This window comes from Gracilinanus agilis, chromosome 1, assembly GCF_016433145.1.
Source record: "Gracilinanus agilis isolate LMUSP501 chromosome 1, AgileGrace, whole genome shotgun sequence".
Taxonomy (NCBI): Eukaryota; Metazoa; Chordata; class Mammalia; order Didelphimorphia; family Didelphidae; genus Gracilinanus; species Gracilinanus agilis.
The window spans coordinates 373,641,424-373,666,629 of record NC_058130.1 but is presented as its reverse complement, the minus strand read 5'-3'; the positions used below and the strand labels follow the sequence as shown (position 1 = coordinate 373,666,629).

General features: G+C 33.9%; 1 protein-coding gene across 1 annotated transcript in view; it reads left to right on the top strand.

The window, feature by feature from the left end:
- Positions 1-24,705, top strand: part of NNT (nicotinamide nucleotide transhydrogenase) — a 96,776-nt gene extending 72,071 nt beyond the window's left edge. The window contains exons 20-22 of the mRNA XM_044664037.1: positions 20,325-20,443; positions 21,248-21,363; positions 22,339-24,705. Of these exons, the coding sequence (XP_044519972.1) occupies positions 20,325-20,443; positions 21,248-21,363; positions 22,339-22,488 (385 nt within the window). The 3' untranslated portion in view covers positions 22,489-24,705. The remainder of the gene's footprint in view (positions 1-20,324; positions 20,444-21,247; positions 21,364-22,338) is intronic.
- Positions 24,706-25,206: the final 501 nt, after the last annotated feature.

Below are 25,206 nucleotides of genomic sequence, written 5' to 3'. Positions count from 1 at the left end.
ATTGTCTCATAGGTGGAAGATTGGTAAGGGTGGGCAATGGGGGTCAAGTGACTTACCCAGGGTCACACAGCTGGGAAGTGGCTGAGGCCGGGTTTGAACCTAGGACCTCCTGTCTCTAGGCCTGACTCTCACTCCACTGAGCTACCCAGCTGCCCCAAGCCATTTAATCTTAATGAATTTACCTAGTTGCTAAAGAGAGGGTCATAGATTCCTTGGTTAGTATCAGTTCTTAAGAGTCTGAGAGTAACAGTTTGGTCCTAATCTGGGACTCTGAAATCTTAGGTGGGTAGTATTTGAAGTAAGTGAAATGTGGGGGAATGTTTCAGTAAATTAAATAACTTTTTTTCCTTCCTTTTTCAGGATCATATAATTTAGTTAACTTAGATCTCCTATTAATCTAGGGAGTCTTCCACTTAAGCTATTATAGAGAGACAGGTTATCGGTTTCATTGTTAAGGACCTTCAGAAATTGGTTCTACATCCTTTCAAGTAATCCATTTCAGAGTTTAGAAGCTTTTTGCCATCAGTAAGATTTTCTATTTTCTTATTGTTTTTGTTTTGAAAATCAGTTCCCATGCCCACTTTAGAACTGGTCTGTAAATTTAAAAAAATGATAACAATTTTCTTTATAACCCATTGTCTACTCTTAGTTGATTCCTAATGTGTTGAATATCATTGGGATCTGAAGTAAAAAAATAAAAGATCCTTTATTAATTAGTTGGGAGATTGGACTAGGTAAAATTTTATTTCAGAAATCTTCTGAATATGAACTTTTGGGATTTAAGTTTGTAAGTATTGTTAAGATTGTAAGTATCATTTATCTCTTATGACAGTAGTGCAAACAGCCTCAGATTTTGAAAAATGAGCTCCCTTTTCCCTTTTGCTTCACTTCTTTTGTTGAGTGAATTTGCTGGCATAGGTATTTAGAATTACTGTTTATTTGGGAATTTTGTCAGGGACAGGCTTTGCGATGGCAAGATTCTGAAAAGTTATGTTCAGTCATCCTTCAGTATACAGTTTCATTTTAAATAGTTTGAGCTTAGTAAATAATAGAAGATTAACTATTAAGCCTTTAGTGTAAAAAAAGAAATTTTACACAATGACTTTGAAAAGATGTGTTCTTTTATAGTTATTGTATGCTAGGAAGAGTTTATTTTTGATCTGCTTTTGGTTAAGTAATGGTGTTTTTGAGAAGTTTTCTGACTTATTTTTTAATGTGTTTATATTAGGAAGAAGCTTTTTAAGAAGAGAAAGCTTTTCAGATACTTTAGAAAAGGAATCAGTAGTCCGTATAATTTTTGTCTTTGTCTCTGAATTTGGTACCCTTGAAAATGAATTCCTTCTTTTGATAAACTCATGATGTATGTCTAGATATTTCTATGATGCAAGAAGAATTTACGGTTTATTTTAATAGTTGTGGTGGGATCTATGCAGTGAATATTTTATTCTTTTAAATAGCTATGCATTTCCAAGAACAGTTGCTTCTGTGAAGGACAATGAGTACATGTTGTACCCATGATCTATGCCGACAGAAAGTCAAGTAGCTATGTCCCTCTCTGGAATATGTGGAGTCTGAAATGTAGCATGAGGTTGCAATAAAACTGAGAATGGTGTTTATAATGTTGTGCATTACAAAAAAATAACTTTTGGGGGAAGGGCATATCTCATGTGGTGTTTTTGCATTGTCCTACTCTCAGATTTAACTTGATTACATTTATGGGTTTTTGTCTACTTTTTAAAATTTATTTGTTTCTCTTTATTTAAAAATTTGTTTCTTTGTCTATCAACCTGCCAATTTGTCTATCAACCTGCCAATTTGTCTTCTTTCTTTCTTTCTTCCTTCCTTCCTATCTATCATAGTTGGTTGACCTGAAAAGCTGAAAAGATCAAGTTCCTTAGTAAATGATAATTTCCTTAATGTTTTCCTTAAAATTTTTTTATTAATGTTTGTCTTTACACTGCAGTTACTTCTTATCCCTGCCCTGCTTATACTTACCATCCATTGAATTCTTCTTGCAACAACAAAACACAATTAAGCAAACACATGATACAGTATCCACATCTGTCAATGTATGCCATACTATGTCTTAGTCTCATTCTCTGCTGTGAAGAAATAGGTTTCATTATTTATTCTCCAGGGCTTTTATTTCCTCCATTTAATTCGCAAGCTTCATATTTATGCAAATATTATTGGAAGCTGAGGAATTATTTTCACTTTTAATTTTCCTGGTTGACTATTTTGTGTTTCTTGAATGCTCCATTAAAACAATGGTGGTCATTTTTTAAAAAAGGAAATATGGTATAAGGTGTTTACATTTTTCCACTTGTGTATGAAGACATCTTAATTAAATGATGATTTGTGTATGTTTAAACCAATTGAACAAAGCCACTAGTTGGCTTAGGTGATACTTCAATAGGATTCAAAGGATTATGGCACCCTGTCTTTAGCAGCATGAATTGGAGATCACTTTGGTACAGTGGGAGCTTAGGTCTTGGAGACAGAAGACCTGGGTTTGGTCTTGAGATTACTTACTGTAACAGAGACTCCAGGCAAATCATTTAACCTCTTTGCTTCATTTGTAAAATAAGATAATACTGATATAAAAGGAAGTATTTTTTAAACTGCTAAACAAATTTGAGCTCTTGTTATGAATAATTATCGTTCTCCCATTCTGTCTCTGTCTGTCTGTCTGTCTCTCTCAACCACACACACACACACACACACACACACAAACACACAAGTCCTCTTCAGAGGAGAAATCTAGCCTGGAAAATGTTGAGAAACTAGATTAATAGATTTTTTTCTTGTAAAAATGTTGGTCATTGTGGATGTGATAGATAAGTATTTAAAAAAAGAAATGTTAAAATGTGAGTATTTGTTATAGAAAGTACAATAAAATATTTATAAAAATGTTTCTAGGTAATCCATTGAAAGAAATCATCAGAATCATTTGCCCTGGCAAAAAATTTCCATAGTTCCATACTTAGGTACTTTTATTTAGTGGACTTGAACAATTTTATGGTAATGACTAGTTAAACGAATTTATGGTAATGACTATTTAGATGTCATTCCTAATAATTATTTTTCTTTGGAACAGAATATGATTTGTCACAATTAGTGAAAGTTGTCTTTAGGTATTTGGTTAAGCACTCCTATTAAGTATAGTCCCTTTCTTATCTCATTGGTGAAAACTAAGAGGTTGCTAGTCTTTCCATATCAAAATCCTGGATGATCTTTATATGCTGATGTAACATAATAATGTTGGGAAATCAACTTTGGCCATCATTTCCTGGAAATTGCTGGTCTTGGCCAACCAGTGTCTGAAATCATTTATTTTAATACATATTTTGAGGAGTAGCCAGTTGCGTTGGCCAGAATTGATAGTTTCTTATGATTGCAAATACTAATCGACTCACTAGAATGTCTGTTTATATCTATGTGTTTTTGTATGTGCACTTTTGTTTTTTTCCCAAACTGGCATATTCCTATAATGCTGCCTAATGTCTCAACAGCTTCAGTGCTTTGAAATCTAGCAGGATAATGTATTAGGTAAGCACTATCTGAGACAAAAGTTGATCCATCCTTTGGGCTTCTTAGGGATAAAATATACCCTCTAGCTTGAGTTTTTAATTTTTTTTCTCATTCACTACAGAGCAAAACCAAAATCATATATTTATTCGTTTTGAAATTAAGTATCTTAAAATACCAGTAAGTAAAAATTATATTGATTCTTCTGATTAATTTCCTAATGACTTCACCTAAAGTATCTGTAAGCAAAAGATAGATATGTAAATGTAAATATAAAATACTAAAAGGATTAATTAAAAAACCTATGTCTTAAAGGCATTTAAGACATATATTGAGGAATTATGAATAAAATGTGCTTATGTTAATTACTTCAAAGAACTTTCTCATAGAATGTCAATTCACAGAACTCTGGAATCTTTTAGCTAGAAAAGACCCTAGAGGGTAACTTAATTTGCCCTCTTATCATTCTCATAGTCTCTACTAATGTCATATAGCTGAGAAAGCATTAGGAAATACAATATGGTAGAATGAAAATGGTACTGGTTTCAATGTCTTGAAGGCTCCAGTTCAAATCTTGCTAACCCATTGGGTTACCTTGGACATATTAATCCATTAAAGCCTTAGTTTTCTCATCTTCAAAATGAAAGAGTTAGACCAGAGCTGATCCCTAAGTCTAACTCTTTAGATCCTGAAATCCTTGATAGATTCTCACCCAGCCTCTGCTTAATTAATTTCACTTTAAAATATCCTTTCAATTGTTTCTTTAACAGCTTGGTAAACTTATTTTTATTCCCATTTTCTTGCCCTGGGAAGGAATACATCTAAAACTTATTTCAGATGATTCTTTCTCTAACTTAACCTCAGGAAAGTTTTTAATGAGTCACTCTAGTATATTCAAACTATGTTCCAAAAAGTTCTTTTTCATATTTAAATGACTTCTCTTGTATTTTAAAGTCCATTCACTCAGGGTGGAAATAGGAAATAATTGACTTGGTTATTCTCCTGTATAAAATAGTCTTGTAAACCATTATTGGTTTATCCTTATCCTTTTCTTCTAGTTAAATTATCTTAGGTCCTTCCTACTTTTATAAACATTAATGATCTTTTTTCAAAGCATACTTTTTTTTTTTAAACCTTTACCTTCTGACTTGGAGTCAATAGTGTATTTGACTCTAAGGCAGAAGAATGGCAAGGGCTAGGCAATGGGGGTTAAGTGACTTGCCTAGGGTCACTAAGTTAGGAAGTGTCTGAGGGCAGATTTGAACCTAGGACCTCCTGTCTCTAGGCCTGGCTCTCAATCCACTGAGCTACCCAGCTGCCCCCTCAAAGCATACTTTTAATAAACAATATCTTCTGTTATGACTTTAGGCCTTGAATCTTTCCAAAATGACATTGATCCTTGATATATAAATACATCTCTGATTTTATAAGTGTTGATATTATTCTGCCTTCGACATCTGATTCAGATTGCAAACCCTCCATGACTTTTCCTTCTATTTAATTCTTGTACATGTATTTCCATAAATCTCATATATAAGATCAATCCAATGTAAAACTAAAAAAGTCACAGTTTTCAGAGTAGTTTTTGGAATATCTAGCTCTTGTCTTATCATTGTGTACATAGTTAACCTACTTCCTTTTTCAGTTATTTCCATGTTAATGGCTCTGCCATCACTCCTTTCATGCTCAGAATATTGTGGGTAACAGGCTGAAGCCCATACTGTACATTTCTATTGCCCTTTCTATTATTTGTAATTTTGATCTTTTGAGATTGTGTCGTCTCATGATTTATAACCATATAATAGTATCACAGGCTTTGAGGAAGTGAGCACAAATGTGGTCCAGCCTCATCTTTCTCCTCAATTCTTGGCCCAGTTAATTATCTATCTATAGTATGTAGTATATGAATGTATAGGATACACATACACATACGTGTATATAGGATTATATAAACTCACAATGTACATATTTCTTATATATTCCCTTGTTTGCGTGGCATCTCCCCCAGGAGATGTGAGCTCATTGAGAGGGCAGGGGCCTTTTTTGCTTTTCTAGTATCCCGAGCACTTAGAATGGTGCTGGCATGTAGTAAGAACTTAATACACTCTCACTCATTCAATTATGGTAAGGGAAAAAAGGACTTTACCTCAGGGAAGTCTGAAAAGAAGCTTTAAAAGTCACAGAGTATTGAAAACATATTTTTTTCCAGGAGGAAGATCTGAGTCTGGTACTAATTTCACTTTTCTATCAATATTCCAAATGACTATTTGTAGAAAATCTATCAATTCATTTTCATGGAACATACTAATCCAAGCTAGTTATGGGGCCTGCTAAGGGAAAGGTTAAGAATTTCACACAGTAACAGCCAAGTAGTCAACAAAGTTGAATTCAGAAGGTTATGGGGAAATCAGTCTTGCCTCTTTCAGCAGAAAAGGGGAGCAGAATGAAGCCTTCGTTCTCAGACACAGTCAGTGTTTTAGTGTGGGTTTGTATTGGATTTCTTTATAATAAATAATGGGTCTGTTGGGGAAGAAGGGCAGGGGAGGAGAAAATTGGAAGTGGCAGTAATGTAAAAGATAGTGTAGGTTGAAAGATTTTTAAAAATCATCAAAAACTAAAGGAGATATTTTTAAAAGGGAGGGTCAATATAGGATTCAGGGAATAGTCATAACAAGTTTGCAGGGCATTTTATCCACAGAATCTCATTGGATTTTATCTGTTCCTCAAATTCAAGGGAACTAGTACTTACCACAGGTGTTATTATCCTCATCCAGGAAATGAATAAACCAAGGTGGAAAGATTTTTGCTTTTTCATATATCTGGTTTTAGAGAAGGAATTAGAACCCAAGCCTCTCTCAACTCCCAAATATGTTCCTTACTCTCCACCAAAAAAGTAAAAAATATACAATTTTTGCAAATAAAGAAGGAAAGGAGATTGGAGGGTTTAGAGCAAAGATCAAACTGAATGGCAGTCAGTAATGTGCTCTTGTGACTTAATGGTAACTATATACACAAACATATGTGGGTATATATTTAAACCTACACACAGATAACACATGTATTTTATATATATATATATATATCAATCACACACATAATATTTTCTTTGTATACTTCAACCAAAACAACATATCACAACATATTGAATACAGAAGTAGATATGAGAATCCAGCTGTCTTCTATTAAGCCAGACATGAAAGAGATTTACAGAAATGTAAAGCAATATCCCTCCTCTCAATTTTTTTTTTGTTTTGGAAAACAAGTTAAAAAATATCATGCTATTTGTGTTATTTTAAATGATTTAAGATTTTATCAGTTTTCATTTGTAATATGGTAAATATTAATGGTTATAATGGGTATAAACCAAAGTTCTTTGGGACCCTTAGTAATTTTTAAATATGAAAGGGGTCTTCAGATCCCAAAGTTTAAGAACCACTGTTTTAGAATTTCAGAATGTATAATTTCACTTGTGTGGGTACTCCTTCCATTGACAGTTTGCAACCCCTTTATACATTAGTAAGTGGTTTTCAAAAGTTTTTGTAACTAAAAAATTTATCAACTATAGCCTGCCTTTTTCTGAACTTTTTCGAATTTAGCTTAACTGGTCCCTAGTTAAAGAACATAAAGTCCACCCCTATGTCTACATGTTAATCCTTTCCAGCTTGGAAGGACCTGCCAGGAGCTTGCTTTGATGGAGTCAGGGTTACTTCCAAACCACAGAGCAAATATAAAATCAAATATTGTACCTGGGTATGTGTAGGTTGGGGAGCTGGGTTTAAATTTTACCTCTGATAGTAACCCCTGTGTGACTTTAGGTAGCTCACTTACAGCTTTCCAAGTCCTCAGTTTCTTTACTGTGTGATGAAGTCATTGGACTCAATGACTGAAGTCTTTTTCAGATGTTGGTCTGAAAACTGATGATATTTCTTTTGGAGGGAGAAATTTCCTGAAGATGTTTTATCTTATCTTTCTGCTTAGTGCTGACATAGCGAAGAGGGCATACAGTGGTATTTACATACAAGTATTAAGTATTATGGAAATTCATACTCTTGGGGCACTTTAAAAACAGCTGAACTTGTTTTACATGCAGTATTATTTATTATTGAATGAGAAGTATCAAACTTTAAATTTTCTGTTTTACACATTTTGTTTTACTGTTAGGTTGGTATGATCTGCAGTGCAAAGAGTGAAAATTCTTGCTTCCAGAAGGCCTTTTTTGTAGAGAAGGGGTGGGTAGAGGTGAAAGAAGCCCAAGAACTTTCTGCCTGGCAGTTCTTTTGATGAGATGATAAGGCTCTTGAAGGCAGGGACTATGACTTGGGTAATTATTATTTATATTTTATACAAAGTAGGCATTTAATAAAATGGGTTGCCTTGGCCAAAGCATTAATGAGTAAGTAGCAAGGCTGCTGGTAATGAGCTTTTCTACTGATCCTCAGCAAGCAGTCATTCTTTTATTTTTAATTTTTATTTTTATAGTCATGCAAAACATACTTTCATATTGGTCATTGCTATAAAAGCAAAGTCATACATAACCCAAACCCCAAAATAAAACCAAAGATACACTGATGTGAAATATGATTCCAACAGTTCTTTCTCTAGAGGTGGATAGTATTCCCTCTCATAAGTCTATCAGGATTGTCCCAGATCAGTGCATTGCTGAGAGTAGCCAAGTTTTCACAGATAATCATTGTCCAATATTGCTAATATTGTGTACAATGTTCTCCCGGTTCTGCTTATTTTGCTCTACATTAGTCTCTGCAGATCCTTACAGTTTTGTCTGGAATCACCTTGCTTATAATTTCTTATAGCACAATAATATTCCAGTTTGTTCAGCCATTCCCCAATTGATGGACATCCTCCTCAATTTCCAATCCTTTGCCACCACAAAAAGAGCAGCTACAAATATTTTTGTACAAATAGGTACAAATTTTCCCTTTTTTATTATCTCTTTGGGCTACAGACCCAGTAGTAATATTAATGGATCAAAGTGTATTCACAGTTTTATAGCCCTTTGAGCATAGATCCAAATTGCCCTCCAGAATGGTTGGATCAATTCACAACTCCACCAATAGTGCATTAGTGTTCCAATTTTGCCACATCCCCTCCAACATTTACCACTTTCTTTTACTGCCATATTGGCCAGTCTGCTAGGTGTGAGTTGTTTTAATTTGCATTTCTCTGATCAAGAGCAATTTAGAACATTTTTTTCATATGATTATTGATGGTTTTGATTTCTTCATCTAAAAATTAAGCAGTCATTCTTTTCCTGAGACTATGCTCAAAGCTTTTCTATCTGTTAGAATTTCTCAGAGCTTTGAGAACTCAAGGTCACTTCCACAACTTGATGAGGCATTGGGACAGGACTTGTAGTAGCAGCATTTGGGTAGACTTCCTGTGCAAGATTTACAGGAGGGCACGGATCAAAGACAAATAGAGTGAGGAGGTGTGGATAGGTTGTATGGATGGCGACAAAGGGAGTATCCATACCATTGAGAGAAACAGATCAAAGTACAGAAGGAGGAAAATGAATAACTATTGATTTGATTAATTTGTTGATGGACTGGCTTCTGTGTGCATCTTGGTAGGTAAGTTAAATATTTTATGCATTTTTTGTAGTTATTTTAGATGGGATTTCTGTATTTTTTCCTCTTGGGTTTTATTAGTAAAACACAGAAATGCTGATGATTTACTTTTTAGCCTGTCTCTGTTAAAATTATTGTTGTTTTCTTTTTAATCAAATTATTTATTTTTTAAACATTTTTTCCTTTTAAAAGTTTGAATTCCAAATTGAGCCTCATCTCATCTCTCTCCCATCCATTTAGAAGGCAAGAAAAATGACATCAGTTATACATGTGAAATCGTGCAAACCATATTTCCATATTACCCATATCACAGCAGGGAAAAAACAATAAAGCAAGAAAATTGTATTTTGATTTGTACTGAGTTCATCAACTTTTTCTCTGGAGGTAGATAGTATTTTTCATTATGAGTCTTTTGTAATTGTCTTGGATCATCATATTGACATTTTATCATCATTACAGCATTGCTGTTACTGTGCACAACATCTCTGATTCTTAACACTTCACTTTGTATCAGTTCACTTAGGTCTTGCCATGTTTTTTTAATGAAAGTACCCACATGCCATTTCTTTTTTTTCTCCCTTTAAAAAAAACATCCTACCTTCTTTCTTTGAATCAATATTGAGAGTTAGTTCCAAGGCAGAAGAGCAATAAGTGCTAGGTAGTTGGGGTTAAGTGACTTGCCCAGGGTCACATAGGAAGTCTTTCAGGCCAGATTTGAACTCAGGACCTTCCATCTCCAGACCTGGTCCTCTATCCACTGAGCCACCTAGCTCCCCCCACTGCACTTGTCATTTCTTATAGCACAATAGTATCCCACAGCTTCTTCAGCCATTCCCCAAGTGATGAGCATCCTCTCAGTTTCCAAGTCTTTCTAGCTGCATAAATATTTGTGGACATATAAGTCCTTTTTCTTTTCCTTTGCTCTCTAGGGTACAGACTTGGTATAGGTATTGCTGGGTCAAAGAGCATGCACAGTTTTATAGCCCTTTGGATATAATTCTGAATTGTTTTACAGAATGATTGATTAGACCAGTTCACAACTCCACCAGCAGTTTATTAATTTACCCACTTTTCCTCATCCCCTCCAACATTTGTCATTTCTAATAACAGTGAGGCGGTACCTCACAGTTGTTTTAATTTTCATTTCTAATCAATAGTGATCTAGAGCCTTTCCCCATATGTATAGATAGCTTTGCATTGACCATTTATCAGTTGCCTTTGATTATTATAAATTTGACTCAGTTTCTTATATATTTGAGACATAAAACCTTCATCAATTTGCTATGACATTTTAAAATATTCATTGTTTTTGATACCTTTTAGAAAAAATGTAGTTTCCCTGATTATATGTTTTAATTAGGTCTATTTTTGCTTTTGCTTTGCCTGCGATTATGATTGCTACCCTTGTCTTTTTAACTTCAGCTGAAGCATTAGAATCTGTTCCAGCTCTTTGTTTTAACTGTGTGTGTGTCTTACTGGGTCAAGTGTGTCTCTTATAAACAATGTATTGTTGGATTCTGCTTTCTAATCCATTCTGTTTTCATTTTATGGGTGAGCTCATCCCATTCCTATTCAGTTATGATTACTTTGTATTTCCCTCTATCCTGTTTTCTTCTGTTTGTCCTTCTCTGTCTCTGCCTCTCTCTTTCCCTAAAACCTTTATCTTCTATTTTGGGATCAATACTGTGTATTGGTTCTAAGGCAGAAGAGTGGTAAGGGTAGGCAATGGGGGTTAAGTGACTTGCCCAGGGTCACACAGCTGGGAAGTGTCTGAGGCCAGACTTGAATCCAGGCCCTCCCATCTCTGGGCCTGGCTCTCAATCCACTGAGTTACCCAGCTGTCCGCCTCTGTCTCTCTTTTAACCCTGTTCCTCCTCTAATGTCTGTTTTCCTTCTGACCACTTGATTTCCTAAATCCACTTTGCCTTGCATCATAAAGTTATTGTTTTGATTAATTTTTGGTAACTTTTTAGGGTTTTCTAGACAAATCTTCATATCATCTGGAAAAGTGGTCATTCTTTTCCTCTGTCTGTTCCCTCCATTTCTTTTTCTTGTTTTCTAATTATCAGAATTGTATAAAATGATAGTGATAATAGAAATTCTAATTGATTTTACTGGAAAAGGCCTCTAATATTTCTCTGTTAGAGATGCTAGGTGGTGTAGTGGATAGAATGCCAGGCACGGAGCCAGGAACATTCATCTTCATGAGTTCCAACCTGAATTCAGATACTTTTTAGCTATTTGATCTGGGCATGTCACTTAACCCTGTTTGCCTCAGTTTACTCATCTATAAAATGAGCTTGAGAAGGAAATGGGAAACCATTCCAGTATCTTTGCCAAGAAGACCCCAGATGGGGTCATGAACATATCTATCAATAACAACACTTTCTCCATTAGAGATAATATTAACTCTTGGCTTTAGATATTTACTATTTATTGTTTTGAGGAAAGTTCCATTTATTCCTTTACTTTTAAATGCTTTAAAATTAAAAAAAATTTAAATTGATTAATTAATTTAGAATATTTTTCCATGGTTACATGATTCATGTTCTGTCCCTCCCCTCCTCCCACCTCTCTCCTGGAGCTGATGAGCAATTCCACTGGATTTTACATGTATCATTGTTCAAGTGATATTTCCATATCATTAATATTTGCAGTAGAATGATCATTAAATGTAATGCTTTTTGAAAAAAAATGGGTAATAATATTTTGTTAAAACTTTGACATTTATTGCTGCAATATTGTTTTTATTTTTAATATTTTCTATTTTTATAATTTTCCTAATATTGAAACCAGTCCTACATTTCTGCTACCACTTAGACATATGTTAATATGTAGTTATATTGCTTCTTTGGTAATATATAATATTTTTGTATTTTTTTATTAGAGATATAGTTTTATTTCTTTGCTATGCCTCTCCTTGGTTTAGGTGTCAAGACCCTATTTGTAGTATAAAAATAATTTTTTAAGGATCACTTTTTTTCTTATTTTTACAAATAGCTTATGTAACATTCAGTTTTATCTTGGAAAGTATATGCAAGATAAACCAATTAAAAATCCATTTGGTCTCTCTTTTCTCTTCTAGAGTTAATTTATGACTTGCTCAATTCTCATCCCTCCCCAGTGGATTATTTAAATTCTGTTAACTGTTCTGATTATGTGTACAGCTTATCTTCTTGTAAATAAAATTCATCCATTTCATTTTTTATCAATATTGTTTCTGTATAATTTCCTTTATCTTTGCTGTAAATTCTTATTGTGAGATTATTGATTTTGCTTTTCTTTTTATCTAAAAATAACTAGTGTTTTATCTTTTATTTTTTAAAAAAAGACAGCCATCATTATTCAGTCGAGTCATTCTTTTTGCTTTAAATTTTGTTCATCTCAGTTTTGAGTTTTGAGAATCTCTATGTATGTGTTTCTATTAGGCTTTTGGATTTATTAGATTTCTAGTGCTTATAGTTCCATGCCCGATTTAGTGATCTCTTTTTTTACCTTTTTTTTTGTTGTTGTGAATATTTATAGAGTTATAAATTTCTTCCTAAAACTGCTTTAGCTGCATTTCCAAAGTTTTGGAATATTATCTTCTTGTCATTTTCTCTGGTTGAAACTGTTATTTCTGATTTATTCTTTTATTCATCAATTCTTAAGGATTAATGAAATTAGTCTTCATTTAAGTTTAAATTTTGTATGCAAAATCTTATGTTGCATCTAATTGTTAATTGCATTTGGGTCAGTAAAGGATGTGTTTATTATTTCTGCTTTTCTGCATTTGTTGCTGAGGTTTTTATACTCTACGACAAGGTCAATTTTTATAAACATACCATATACTGTTGAGAAATGTATATTCTTTTCTCTCCCCTTTCAGTTATTGCTAGAGACTGATCACATGTAATTTAAAAAGATTACTCAGGTTTTTAACTTCTTTCTTGTTGATCATTTAGTTAAAGTCGCCTACATCTGAAAAAGGTATATTGAAATCCATAGCTAATTTTGAGGTCTTTTTCTCAGTAATTTGGTTAACTTCTTTAACTACTTAGATGCTGTGTTTTGTGGCTTATTTATTAAGCAGTGATGATATTTCATGGTCTCTGGTACCTTCAAGCATAATGTAGTTTTCTTGTGTATTTCTTTTTACTTTTTTTATTATTGCTTTGTCTGAGATCATGATTATTATACTTCCTTTTAAAATTTTGCCTAAAGATTAATAGTATTTATGCCATTCTAGTTGCTCAAATATATTTTTGTTTTGAGGTTTCCCTTGACTCTTGTTTCCTTTTCAAAGTTCCTATTTAGCTGTGTTCTTCTTATTAGCAATGCTTTTTAGGGCTCTATTCCACTAAAGCTTTCTTTTCCCCTGCAGGATTATGAAAAATATTGAAGTGTAAATTATTATTCTTTTGCCTTTTGTTTTGTTATTTATTAATATTGCATTGCAAGATTTTCTCTTATTTATGGTATTTGCTGCAAAGTCTTGTATAGTCTTCTGTTTCCCTTGTACTTGAACTTTTTCTGTTTTCTTGAAAAAATTTTTCTTTGATCTAGAAGCTCTGGATTTTGACATTCATAGGAGTTTTTGTTTTAGGGTTTCTTTTTTGGATGTTTTCATTTTTCATATTGTACTCTGGTTCTAATAGCTAAGATTAGTTTTAAATTGTGATTTCTTGAGATCTGGTTATCCAGGTTTTTGTTTGGTCATGGTTTTTAGGAATTAGGATGATTCTTAAATTGTATCACCTTTACTTTTTCCTGTTCAGTTTTTTTTTAAACCCTTACCTTCCGTGTTGGAGTCAATACAGTATATTGGCTCCAAGGCAGAAGAGTGGTAAGGGTAGGCAATGGGGGTCAAGTGACTTGCCCAGGGTCACACAGCTGGGAAGTGTCTGAGGTCAGATTTGAACCTAGGACCTCCCATCTCTAGGCCTGGTTCTCAATCCACTGAGCTACCCAGCTGCCCCCATGTTCAGTTGTTTTTGATGAGAAATAGGTTACATTTTCTTTTTTAAAAATTACATTTTGTTTTGTTCTAATATTTTTGTTTCATGGAGTAATTGAGTTCTGTGTGGTCCATTCTGATTTTGGAGGTTTTCATTACTTGGTAAGAATGTCTTCTATTTTCTATTCTTAGACATGCTTTTTTTTCCTCCTAATTTTTTACTCTCATGCTCTTATTATAATTTCATTTTTTAATCTTTTGTGTCATTTATTCTAGGTAATCATATATTCCTCATGGCCAAACCATTTTTTTTCTTTTAAGTTTCTTCTTGTAGTTGCTATAGCTTTACTTTCAACTTCTGAGTTTCCTGCTTGTCTATCTCTTGACTTATATTTCTTCAATGTTTAGTGTTGTCTTTTGTTTTCTCTATACCCAGCTTTGTGTCAGGGCTAGGCTTTGCTCCCTCTCACACTCCTGGAAGGAGTGGTCAGGGCTTGCTTGTTTCTGACCTTGAGTTCCTGCTACTGGTTTCTATCTCCCCTGGTATTTCTGCATGCTGGGTTCTCTGTAGTGTGTTTGCTGGTAGTACTCTGGACATCCATTTTTCTCCTAGAGATTTCTTGTCAGAGTTCTGCCAGCTTTTGGTCCCCCATTTCCAGTTAGAGGCCTGTCAGTTTCCTAACCCTTCCTGCTATCCTTGGGAATTTCCCCTTCTAAGTGTTATAGGTCGCCTCGCCTCCAACCCTCACGAGAGGTTTGACATGATTCTAGTCCAGGTGCTAGCAGGCTTGTGGCTTGGCTCTCTGTTCTTATGATGCCTCCTCTGTCTAAGATCTGGCAAGATTCTGTCTCTTTGTGCAATTCTAGGTTTAGTGAGGAAGTTTATTGTTTTTTTTTTTTTTTGATTTATTGATCATTTTTCAACCTTAGACTCTTTTTAGAGTTTTTCAACAGTATACATGGGAGAACTGGGATTCCTCATGCCACCATCTTTGACCAGAAGTTAAGATCATACTGCGATCTCTGTAGCACTTCTTATATGATGGAAGTTGTTTTTATTGAATTTTTAAAACAAAATATTTCATGAATCCAGTTTTTCTGAAAGGAGTGCTAGAATTGCATTTACAGTTGAACTCCAGATTCTGATTTTGTATGGATATTTTTAAGTATTGGATGGATAGTTAGTTTTCTAGGATGATTTAGTAACCCAATGGGAAAGGCTCAAGGACTCTGATCTTTATTAGATCTTCACATTGCTGGTTTTGGTTCTCCCATTGACCCTCCTTGACTTTAGGCTGGTTACTGACTGAAGATAGTCCAAGATTTGCAATCTAGTGGTGTGATTTTTTTTGTTTTTTGTTTCTTTTACTTTCAGTGGCCAAAAAGAAAGTTTTTGGAACAGTGCGAATAAATACTAACCCCTCTTTGTTTCAGTTTCCTTGTCTAACTGGCCTTGTAAAATTATACTGAACCATCACAGAGAATTTTTATGGAGAGTAGAAAGAAGACTGTAAAACGAGGTGCTGTAGATGTGTGAAAGACCATGTGAACAGATTTGTCTCTAGTTGTAACATTCATTTGAAAATCTCTCTTTTCTTGTTAACATTAGATAGCACATTGTATCCATTCCTATAAAGATCATCTCTCACCTAGCTTGGTATTTAATATCTTTAAAAGATTTAATTTTATGCCTGAATATATGTAACTCTCTTACATTTAAACAGGTAGGCATTTTTTTCTTTTACTATTAGGTATTGATAAATTACTCCTATTTGACTGGGGCTCCTGGGCTAGATGATTTTAATTTGTACTGTTTGGAATACTTGAACTATATGGTAATAATTATAGATTACATTGTCATCATCTTAGTAGCTGTGTCATTAGAAATTGTCTTTGGTCAGGGATCTTTACTTTCTCCAGAACAAAATGTCAAAGTATGGCTCAGTATGACTAAGCAGTGGCTGTAGATTGGCCATAAGGAAAAAAGAAGAGGGAGTAAGAAAAAAGAAGGAAAGAAGAAAAATGAGATGTGTAAGTAATGGTGATTAATAGCTGCTATAGGTATGTATATCATATGCTAGAAGGATGCTGCGATAAAAATTTTAAATACAAGACAGAATAGAAAATACATTTCCAAGCAGCTTGTAAGCTAGTATATTTTTCTAGGTTAAAATGACTTCTGAAAATCAAGGATTAAGCCTTTCTAAACCGTCACTTTCATTAGGACATTTAATTATTCTTTATGGTATTTGAGGTCCCCTTCCACGTGTATTTCCTTAGTTCCCTCAATTTTTGCCTTTCCAAATGAATAAATATATTATGTGGAAACAAGTTTACTTGTTTTAAATAGTACAATTACTTCAGGAATCTGCACCACTCATTTTATTTATTTATTTATTTATTTATTTATTTATTTATTTATTTTGACGCTTACCTTCCATCTTAGAATCAATACTGTGTATTGAGTCTAAGCCAGATTTGAACCTGGGACTTCCTATATTTAGGCCTGGCTCTCAATCCACTGATCCACCCAGCTGTCCCCTATACCACTTATTTCTAAAGTGGAGATGTTTACTTTTTAGGTTTTTTTGTCTTTTCTTCCCTCAATTATAGTTTTCTATTAATCATTATGCTAGATTATATGGTTAATACTTTTCTATTCCTAGACCTCATATTTATTATGAAGAAGTTGGTAAAAAGGTTATCATGTTAGAATTTTATGTAGATGTCAGGCAGCTGCAAAATACAAGAAGCTAATACGGAAACCATAAACTTTATACCTTGTTGAAGAGTAAATGGTAAAGCACATACATAATAAAGCTGCCATTTCCCTGGGCCACTGTTCACACCTTAAAATTTCTCCATTTAGCTGATATCAGAAGTTATTCTAAAATGTTTTAAAATGGATTAATTTTAATAATTCATATTAATTGAAAAATAGACATATCAATTTAGGGATAGGGATAAGTACTTAGTATTTCAAAGAGTTTTGATGATTGCTTCCTTAAAATACTTTCTATAACAGACAGCTACTAACTTCCTACCTGAAGAATTTCAGTTTAATTTAAAATCTCCTTATTTCTGCCTTTTGGCTTCCCTAGGTTCTTTCAAGTCATAATTTAAGTTTTTACCTTCTATAATAAACCTTTCTTGTTCTTCTTTAATGCTAGTCCTTTCCCTCTTTTCATTATTGCACCCCCTGCCCCTTTTTGGTTTGTTGTATTTGTATATAATTGTTTGTTTGTTATCTCTCCCATTAGACTGTGAGCTCCCTGAGCACAGGGGACTGTTTTTTACTGTTCTTTGTATCCCTAATACTTGGCCTAGTGCCTGGCATGTAGTGGCACTTAATAATTGCTTGATTCACTAAGAAGAAAAAGGAAGAATGAAGTGCATGGCCATAAAACAAAATATAATCATTTTCCACAATATGAATCTTAATATATAGAAGAAATTTGTTAATAAAGACTAGAAAATTAGGCATTTTTTAAACCTGAGGTACCTATTACTCCAATTAAAAAAATTCAGACTCTGTTCATCTGACTGTAAATACTACTTTCTTCCTTCATGTGATCAAATGACACAACATGTAAAGCACTTTGTAGACCATAAAATACTATGTAAATGTTAACTATTATTATTATTATACACTTTCTGTATTTAAAAATAGAAATTTTGGGTTGTTTTTGAGATGTCTCTTACAAGAAAAAAAGGGTTGGTAATAGCCTCTCAACACACATGTTTGTATGATATCTCATCAGGATTCAGAGGTTTTTGCTTCCTTAAGCCTCCTGACATCTGGGCTTATTAGTCCCACATTTCAAACTTTAAAATGAAGTTAAAAAATGTTTTTTTTTTATTTTGTAAAACAGGGGTCGTCACTGTGTTGAATGGACGTCTTGCCAAAAGTCTTATCTGAAACTGTTTTGAAGGGACACTTTTGTTACAAAAAGAAAAGAAGGTGAAAGGAAGGGCCACACAATGTTATACCCAAATACTTCTCACTCTTTCCACGAGTTGCTTTTCACTTGGCAGGGCATAGTGTGTTTTTTGGCTGAGCTGGAAGAAGATTAAGTAATGATACAGGATGTGTGCTGTAGTTGTGTGAAGCAGTGTCACCTTCTGCTGCCACCACTGCTGCTGAAGTAGGAAAGAAGCTTCTTGAGGGCATGGGCAGTTTTGCTTTTGTACCCCAGTGCCCAAGATAGAAATGCTTGCTGTCAGAAAACAATTATACACCATCAGGTGGGGAGAGATTGGGAAAATATTACAGGGGAATGTGAAGGCTAGGGACCTGAGTTGTTGTCATTCTTTTTTACAAATTTAAACTTATTTATTTGTTTATTGCATTAAAATGCCCAGTTAACTCCCTCTTTCCTTCCCTCCCCTAATTAAGGAAGGCATCATTTGACAACATGATATATGTATATAAAAAACTGTTTTATTTCTATTTATCAGTTCTTTCTCTGAAGGTGGACATACACAAGCTGTTCTTCAAACAGTATTTTTGTTGCTCTATATAATGTTCTCTTGGTTCTTGTTTCACTCTTCATAGTTTTATGTAGGTCTTTCCATATTTTTCCAAAATTAACTGTTTGTTGTTTCTTATGGTGCAGTATTTTATTTGCCACAGCTTGTTTAGCTGTTCCCCAATTGATGTACATCCCTTTAGTTTCTAGTCCTTTGTCACCACAAAGGGAGCTGCTATAAATATTTTAGAAAATACAGTTTCTTTTCCTTTTTCTCCGTTTTTCTTTTGAAGGACCTCAAGATCTAGAGAAGTATTTTTATACCAGTTAATATCTTATTGGTTTACTCATCTCTCCAGCTTTATTTCCTATTATGAGGCTTTTTGCCATAACCAGGTTCTATCCCTAGGTATGTGGAAAATTAATATTGAGCTGAACTCCTTTTTGTCCCCTAAAAAACCTTTTGATATTAAAGCAAAAAGACTGTATCTCCCTGAGACCATGAGTAGAGTCCTGCCACTTTTTTTTTTTTTTTTTTTTTACCACCATGCTAGGAGATGCTATCCATGTGTTGTTCACCCATTCTAAACACCATGGGTTACTCCTAGTGTCTGGAAGACCTGCCTCTGGTCCAGGCTGAGGTCTGATTCTGCCAATCAGAGAAGCTAGGGAAAGAGCCTCACAAAGAGCATGAATTGATGGAGGAGAACTAGGGACTCGAGGCATGAGGTCTGGTGTGGGACTGGCTTGTGGGGGACGTGGCAGAAAAAGCTCGCCGGCTACACGTGGCTCGTGTTTCTTTCTTTCTCTGGCCCACTTTTTACTATTTAATAGATAATTTTAAAATTAAGATATGGTCTCCAGGGAATTTTAATCATAATAGTTCTTTTGGGTGTGATGCTCAATTCTGGTTGATCTCAACTTCTGGGTTCCTGTGCTTAACTTCCGAGATCTGCAATTAAACTTCCCTGAATCTTTGAGGCTTAGAGTATTGGATCTTTCAGGCCCTCTGGGGCATCTCAGGGCAGAGTTGGGGGAGGGCTCTTGTCATTCAGTCTTGTGATCCCAATGTCCTTCTCTCCTTTATATATATATATGTTGGTTCAGATTTGAATGTCAAGTCTTTTCCTTATCCTTACTTGCATGTTGATTCTTCATGGGAGCTTTTGGTCACTTTTGTGCTACCATCATCTGATTTTTGCTCAGGAAAGCAAAGTAAATTTAATATTAGCCAAAGTAAAACAATTATGAAGGAAAAACCTACTTCAAAAACCTATTAATGCATGCCACAGAGAAATAATTTTTTTATTTTTTTTTTTTGCTATTCACTGTTAAGAATTTTCTGTGCTACTACTGCCTTTCATTAGTATTAAAAGAATAGAAAAAAAAAAAGCTTTGGACCTGGGTGGTTGTTAGTATTAAATCAAATAATGTTCATGAAAAGGCTTTGGAAAGTTTTTTAAAGTGCTTTACTTGTGTATGGCAGCATTATTATTTATTTTTATTATCGAAGATTCATTGTGCTTATAACATATGCTTCAAAGGCAGCTCTCAAAGCTACACGTGTATTTTTCTGAGGGAAGTTATAGTTTGTATATACTTAGATATTGAATGTCCAAACTTGAATGTTTGTGAACTGCCCATATATCTGGACTAATTGTATTTCTGCCTGTACAGATCAGATAGTAAACATGCAGAAATATAGAAGCCAAGAACAATGTGTGCAGATTTGGAGGTGATGTTGGGGTCCCTTTGCAAATTTTGGCCCATAGAGTAAGGCCAGCTGTTCATTTGTTTCATTACTAGGTTTGGAATCCATCCAGTTGCAGGCCGAATGCCTGGTCAGCTGAATGTTCTTCTAGCTGAAGCTGGGGTCCCGTATGATATTGTACTAGAAATGGATGAAATCAATCACGATTTCCCAGGTAAGAAGAAGTAAAGATAGGATCCTCAAAAACTTAGTTTTGATGAAACAAGACCAGGAGAATGATGGAATGTTTATTACTCAGATAAAGACAATATTGTATAAAATTTGACTAATTTTTGCATATTGGTATTTTTGGTGGGGGGAGCTTAGAAGGTTAGTAAATCAACCTGTGTGACACTTACCAATGTATGAAATTTCCTTGTTTTCCACTTATGCTAATCTGTGCTTTGCAGGATGAGTTTATAAATAGAATAGGATTTTATTAGCCTCAGAGCCAGTCTGTGACTGCTACCGATTAATTTCTGGATGGGTCACTATTTTTGTTATGCACAGCATGGCAGAAATTTAAGGTAGTTTGCTTTTCTGAGATCTTGGTATATAAAGCATTCGGAATATAGAAGAAGGAGGGCAGCACACATGGGCAATATTGTAGTGACACTCTAGAATCGTATCTTACTATTCAAGTTTTAGCTGCTCTAGTAATTCATTTATTTAAATTCTGTGCTCACAGAGTTTTACTTTTGCCAAAAATTGCATTGAAAATGAAGATGACCATTCACTTAAGTGATATTGTGGATAAAATTTCCATATATGCCTAATTATTATATCAGTGACTCTAATTTATTTCTCCTAAAATTCAAAATGAAATAACAATCTACTGTCATTTTATTAAGATAAATAAAAAGGATTTTGTCATTCTTTAGATTAAGCATGTTATTGAAAAGACAGATAACTTGTAGCTTGTCAAAGGAAGAGTTAAAATGAAATTTTTGGTCTTTGTTTTTTTCTTTTTATCTTGTAGATACTGATTTAGTCCTTGTAATTGGCGCAAATGACACTGTTAATTCAGCAGCTCAAGAAGATCCCAATTCAATCATTGCCGGGATGCCAGTTTTAGAAGTCTGGAAATCAAAACAGGTGAAGTTTCAAATACCTATTTTAAAGTTAGTTTTTACTTACTTATTTAGAGTAGAATTTCCTCCTAGCTTATGCTATAAAAGAGCAGGTGCCTGGATCGGTTAGCTTAGTTGGTTAGAAAAGAGGTGTTAAACATGATCTCTGCTTAGCTGCATACGACTCACTACCCTGGGGTGAACTAGATTAAAGTATAATTGAGGAATATTTATCAAAACAAATAAAAATGCAACAAAATATGGATAATATTGTATTTTAAAACTAAGCCAATATGTAGCCCTCAGAGATCGTTATGTACAGTTTAGTGGCTTCCATTTCTATTGGAATTTGATACCACTGGATTAGAGTAGAACATGGTACTATGAGGTTGGGGTTAAGTAAATGTAGATGATGGGAACACTTGCATATCTGTGTTCAAAATTTATTGCACCATCCATTCATAATTGAATTTCTCCTGACAATGGGGGAGAGTGGTATAGCTTCCTACTTGATACTATGTGCTACATATGGAAAGATTCTTCAGTATTTAGTTTCTTGGGAATTGTATGTCCAAAAGTTACAGAAAACTTGCTTATTTTACTAAAAAGTGATAATTGATAGTATCCACTACTATTCAGATAGGCCCACTAGGCTTGCATTATGTTATATCTGCTTGTTATTGTGTAACATCTACAACATATGAAAGCTTCCCTTTCCCTTTTATTTTGTTGGAATATAGTATTAGAGTAGTTTTCTCTTTTTTCTTTTTGAGAGAGAGAATCTGCTTCTAGACCTTTTTCATATCAGAAGATTTTGATAGTTCGAAAGTCCAGAGACTAAAAGATTGACTTAGAAATCCCTACCCCATTTTCCCTCTAAAGTATGCCTGAAAATTTTGAACAAAAGCTCATGTACTCCAGCCTATTTTTATTTTGATGTCTTAGTATTAAAGGAATGAGTTGCCCATGTCATAAAAAGAATAATAAATTTTTGTTTTAGGTAATTGTTATGAAGAGGTCTCTGGGAGTCGGCTATGCTGCAGTGGATAACCCAATATTCTACAAACCCAACACTTCCATGCTTTTAGGAGATGCCAAGAAGACTTGTGATGCTCTACAGGCAAGAATTAGGGAATCCTATCAGAAGTAGATATCAGGAACCATTGTCTAATACAGCTTCTTCTTCAACAGTATAAACAGAAGGATATCTGTAAGGCATAAATCAACTTTTTAAGAAAGACAAGACTCTGAAAAATACAAATGAAAAGGACAGATACCATTCAAATGTACTCAAGTGTCATAGTTTTTAAAAGGAGCATCAAAGATCCTGTGTCTTTTTTGTGCGTATATTTGATATGAGTCAGAAGCATTTCACAAAAAGAGAACAGCATCATTTTAGGAGAAATCCGTTTGAAAATTTTTTTCTCTTCACTTTTAGTAGCCACGGATTTTTCAAGAACAAAAAATGCAGTATTTTTGGAAACTTCTAAGCACATTAGACTAAAAATAAACCATACTGTAAACATTGTATGCACCTTGTATTATTCCAAACTCTTTGTTAATCAAGTGTGAATAATTTAAAGCTTTATCTGCTCTTGGGTTATCCCCAACTATATCAAACTTCATTTTTTCAAACTGTTGTTTCAAACCCTAAGTTTTGGGGTTATTTTTGTATAATGTACTCAGTGGCTTAGCTAACTGAAATTCTGGGAAACATTAAAGTAATTAACTTGCATATGTTTCATTGGAAGTTATATGAGTTGAGTCACAATGAAATACACCTATTTGAAATCTGTTTTACTTTTAAAATTGAACTCTCTTTATAATATTATAAGAACTCTTGAGTTCATATGGTAGGTTTAGTTGAATACTTAATCAATTTATGTTTTATTTTTATTAAGTGCACTTGAGTGGAATTCAAATATTTGACTAATAAAATGAATTTATCGTGTTTGCATAATGATTTAGCAACTGTTTCTGGTGAGAAAGGCTAAATGCAGATAGTTCTACTTGTGTTAGAAAGCATTAACATCTGGGGAAGACATACTATAATGAAGTAAATGAAGTGAATTCATCTTAGGTGTTTATAAAAATGATTTTTCAAATCATTGTGTTGTGGGTTCTTGCATTATTGATGACATTTGAAAAAAAAAGTACCTTTTCACTACCTCTGTATTTGTGCAAATGCCAGTAAAAAGAAACTCACCCAATCTTTTTGAAGCAGAAATATAGGTTAATATTTGATTTTGTCTGCTGTGCCAAAAACTTTTTATATGCTTGACTCTGTGGCAAAAGTATACAAACACTAAAAATATTTGTATAAGTAAAATTTGGGATTAATTTCCCTGTTCAGAACTCAGCTATCTGAAAGAAAAAAAAGATTTAAAAAATCATGTCTCACTTTGAAGGATTTATTGGTTAGGTAAACTGCTTATGTTTCTATGTACTGCATTAAGCTCAGTTTTTTTTTCTGTGAATAGGAAGGAAGGTACTCTTTCCTTTATATCTTAAGAAACAAATGCATTATTGGTAATGAATCAGGTCTCATTTTTAACCTCAACACTATTTCATTATGAAAGATCTATTGAAAGAATAAACAGTATTGTCTTTCTGATACCATTTCAGTATGGTGGGGAAGTATAAATTGATAGAGCAGACACACCTATTCTTTGGTGATAACTGCTATAGTCCGCTTAAACCAAAAGCAGCCAGATTATATCTTGAATTATTATTATTTTTATTATTGCTGTTTGTAGTAGTCTTTTAACAAGTTTTGATGAAATTTCTAATCATCTCATACTTCTGCTGCTTGGCAGTCCTTTATCATACACTTCAGTTAAGTGAAAAATGAAAATTAAACTCACAGTGATTTTATTTGATTCGTTTTTGAGCGTATTGCTTCTCTTATTAGACTTCCACGAACTGGTGTTCTTAAATTTTGAATTATAGTAGAAAATTTAAAATAACCAAATAATTTTGTTTCCACCTAAGAATATTGACATTAGCAGACATTCTTTTTCACCCTCTCTATTGTCTTAAATTTCCTTTCTTAAATAGTAAAGTACTTGTGTGCCTGTATCGTTCACCATATTTTGGGCTACTTTTGCACATGGTGCACATCTCCTCATTTCCTTCCTTGCCACTTCATATTCTGACACAACGAAAGAATGACAATATTTTATATCTTGCTATACCTCAGTAAGTCATTGCTTTAGGATACATGCTGACATTAATGTAGTCTTTAGCTTTTAGTACCCATGCTTCCATTGTTTTTTTCTTTTCTGATGAAGTGGACTATTTGTTTTGAAATCAGTCACCTTGCTAAACATGCTTCCAAGATGGTTTAATAAATGATGCCTCAATTTTTTTTGGATTTTATTATTTATTCTTCATGAATCTCTGTAGTCTCTCTGTTACAATACAAAATTTCTTTGCCCACACGAGTTGTTTCTTCTCCTTGTCCAAATGATGGGAATATTGGGTTAGGACATCATTAATTGACTTGGTGATGAATCTGGAAGCAGAGTCTTCAAGCCTCTAATCCCAATCAAAAGGGAGACTTTTTATATGTAGATACTTTTAGCTATTTAATAACCTATGCAAATCAGTTAATTGGAAGCTTTAAGCTTCAATTCAATTTGTCCAATCTCATGAATGTCTTCTCTATTGCAAATTTATCAAAATCCTTATAGTATTTGTGATTGATAAGCAACTTTTCCAACCCCTCAGGCAACAAAGCTGATGCATTAAAACATATTAGTTTTGTGAAAATTGGGTAGCTCTGTTGTAAATCTAGGAAGAAAGCTTCAAGCATTTAATTTATAGGCTCTGCCAGTATTTGAGAGACTGTCAACAAAGGTGGTTGGAC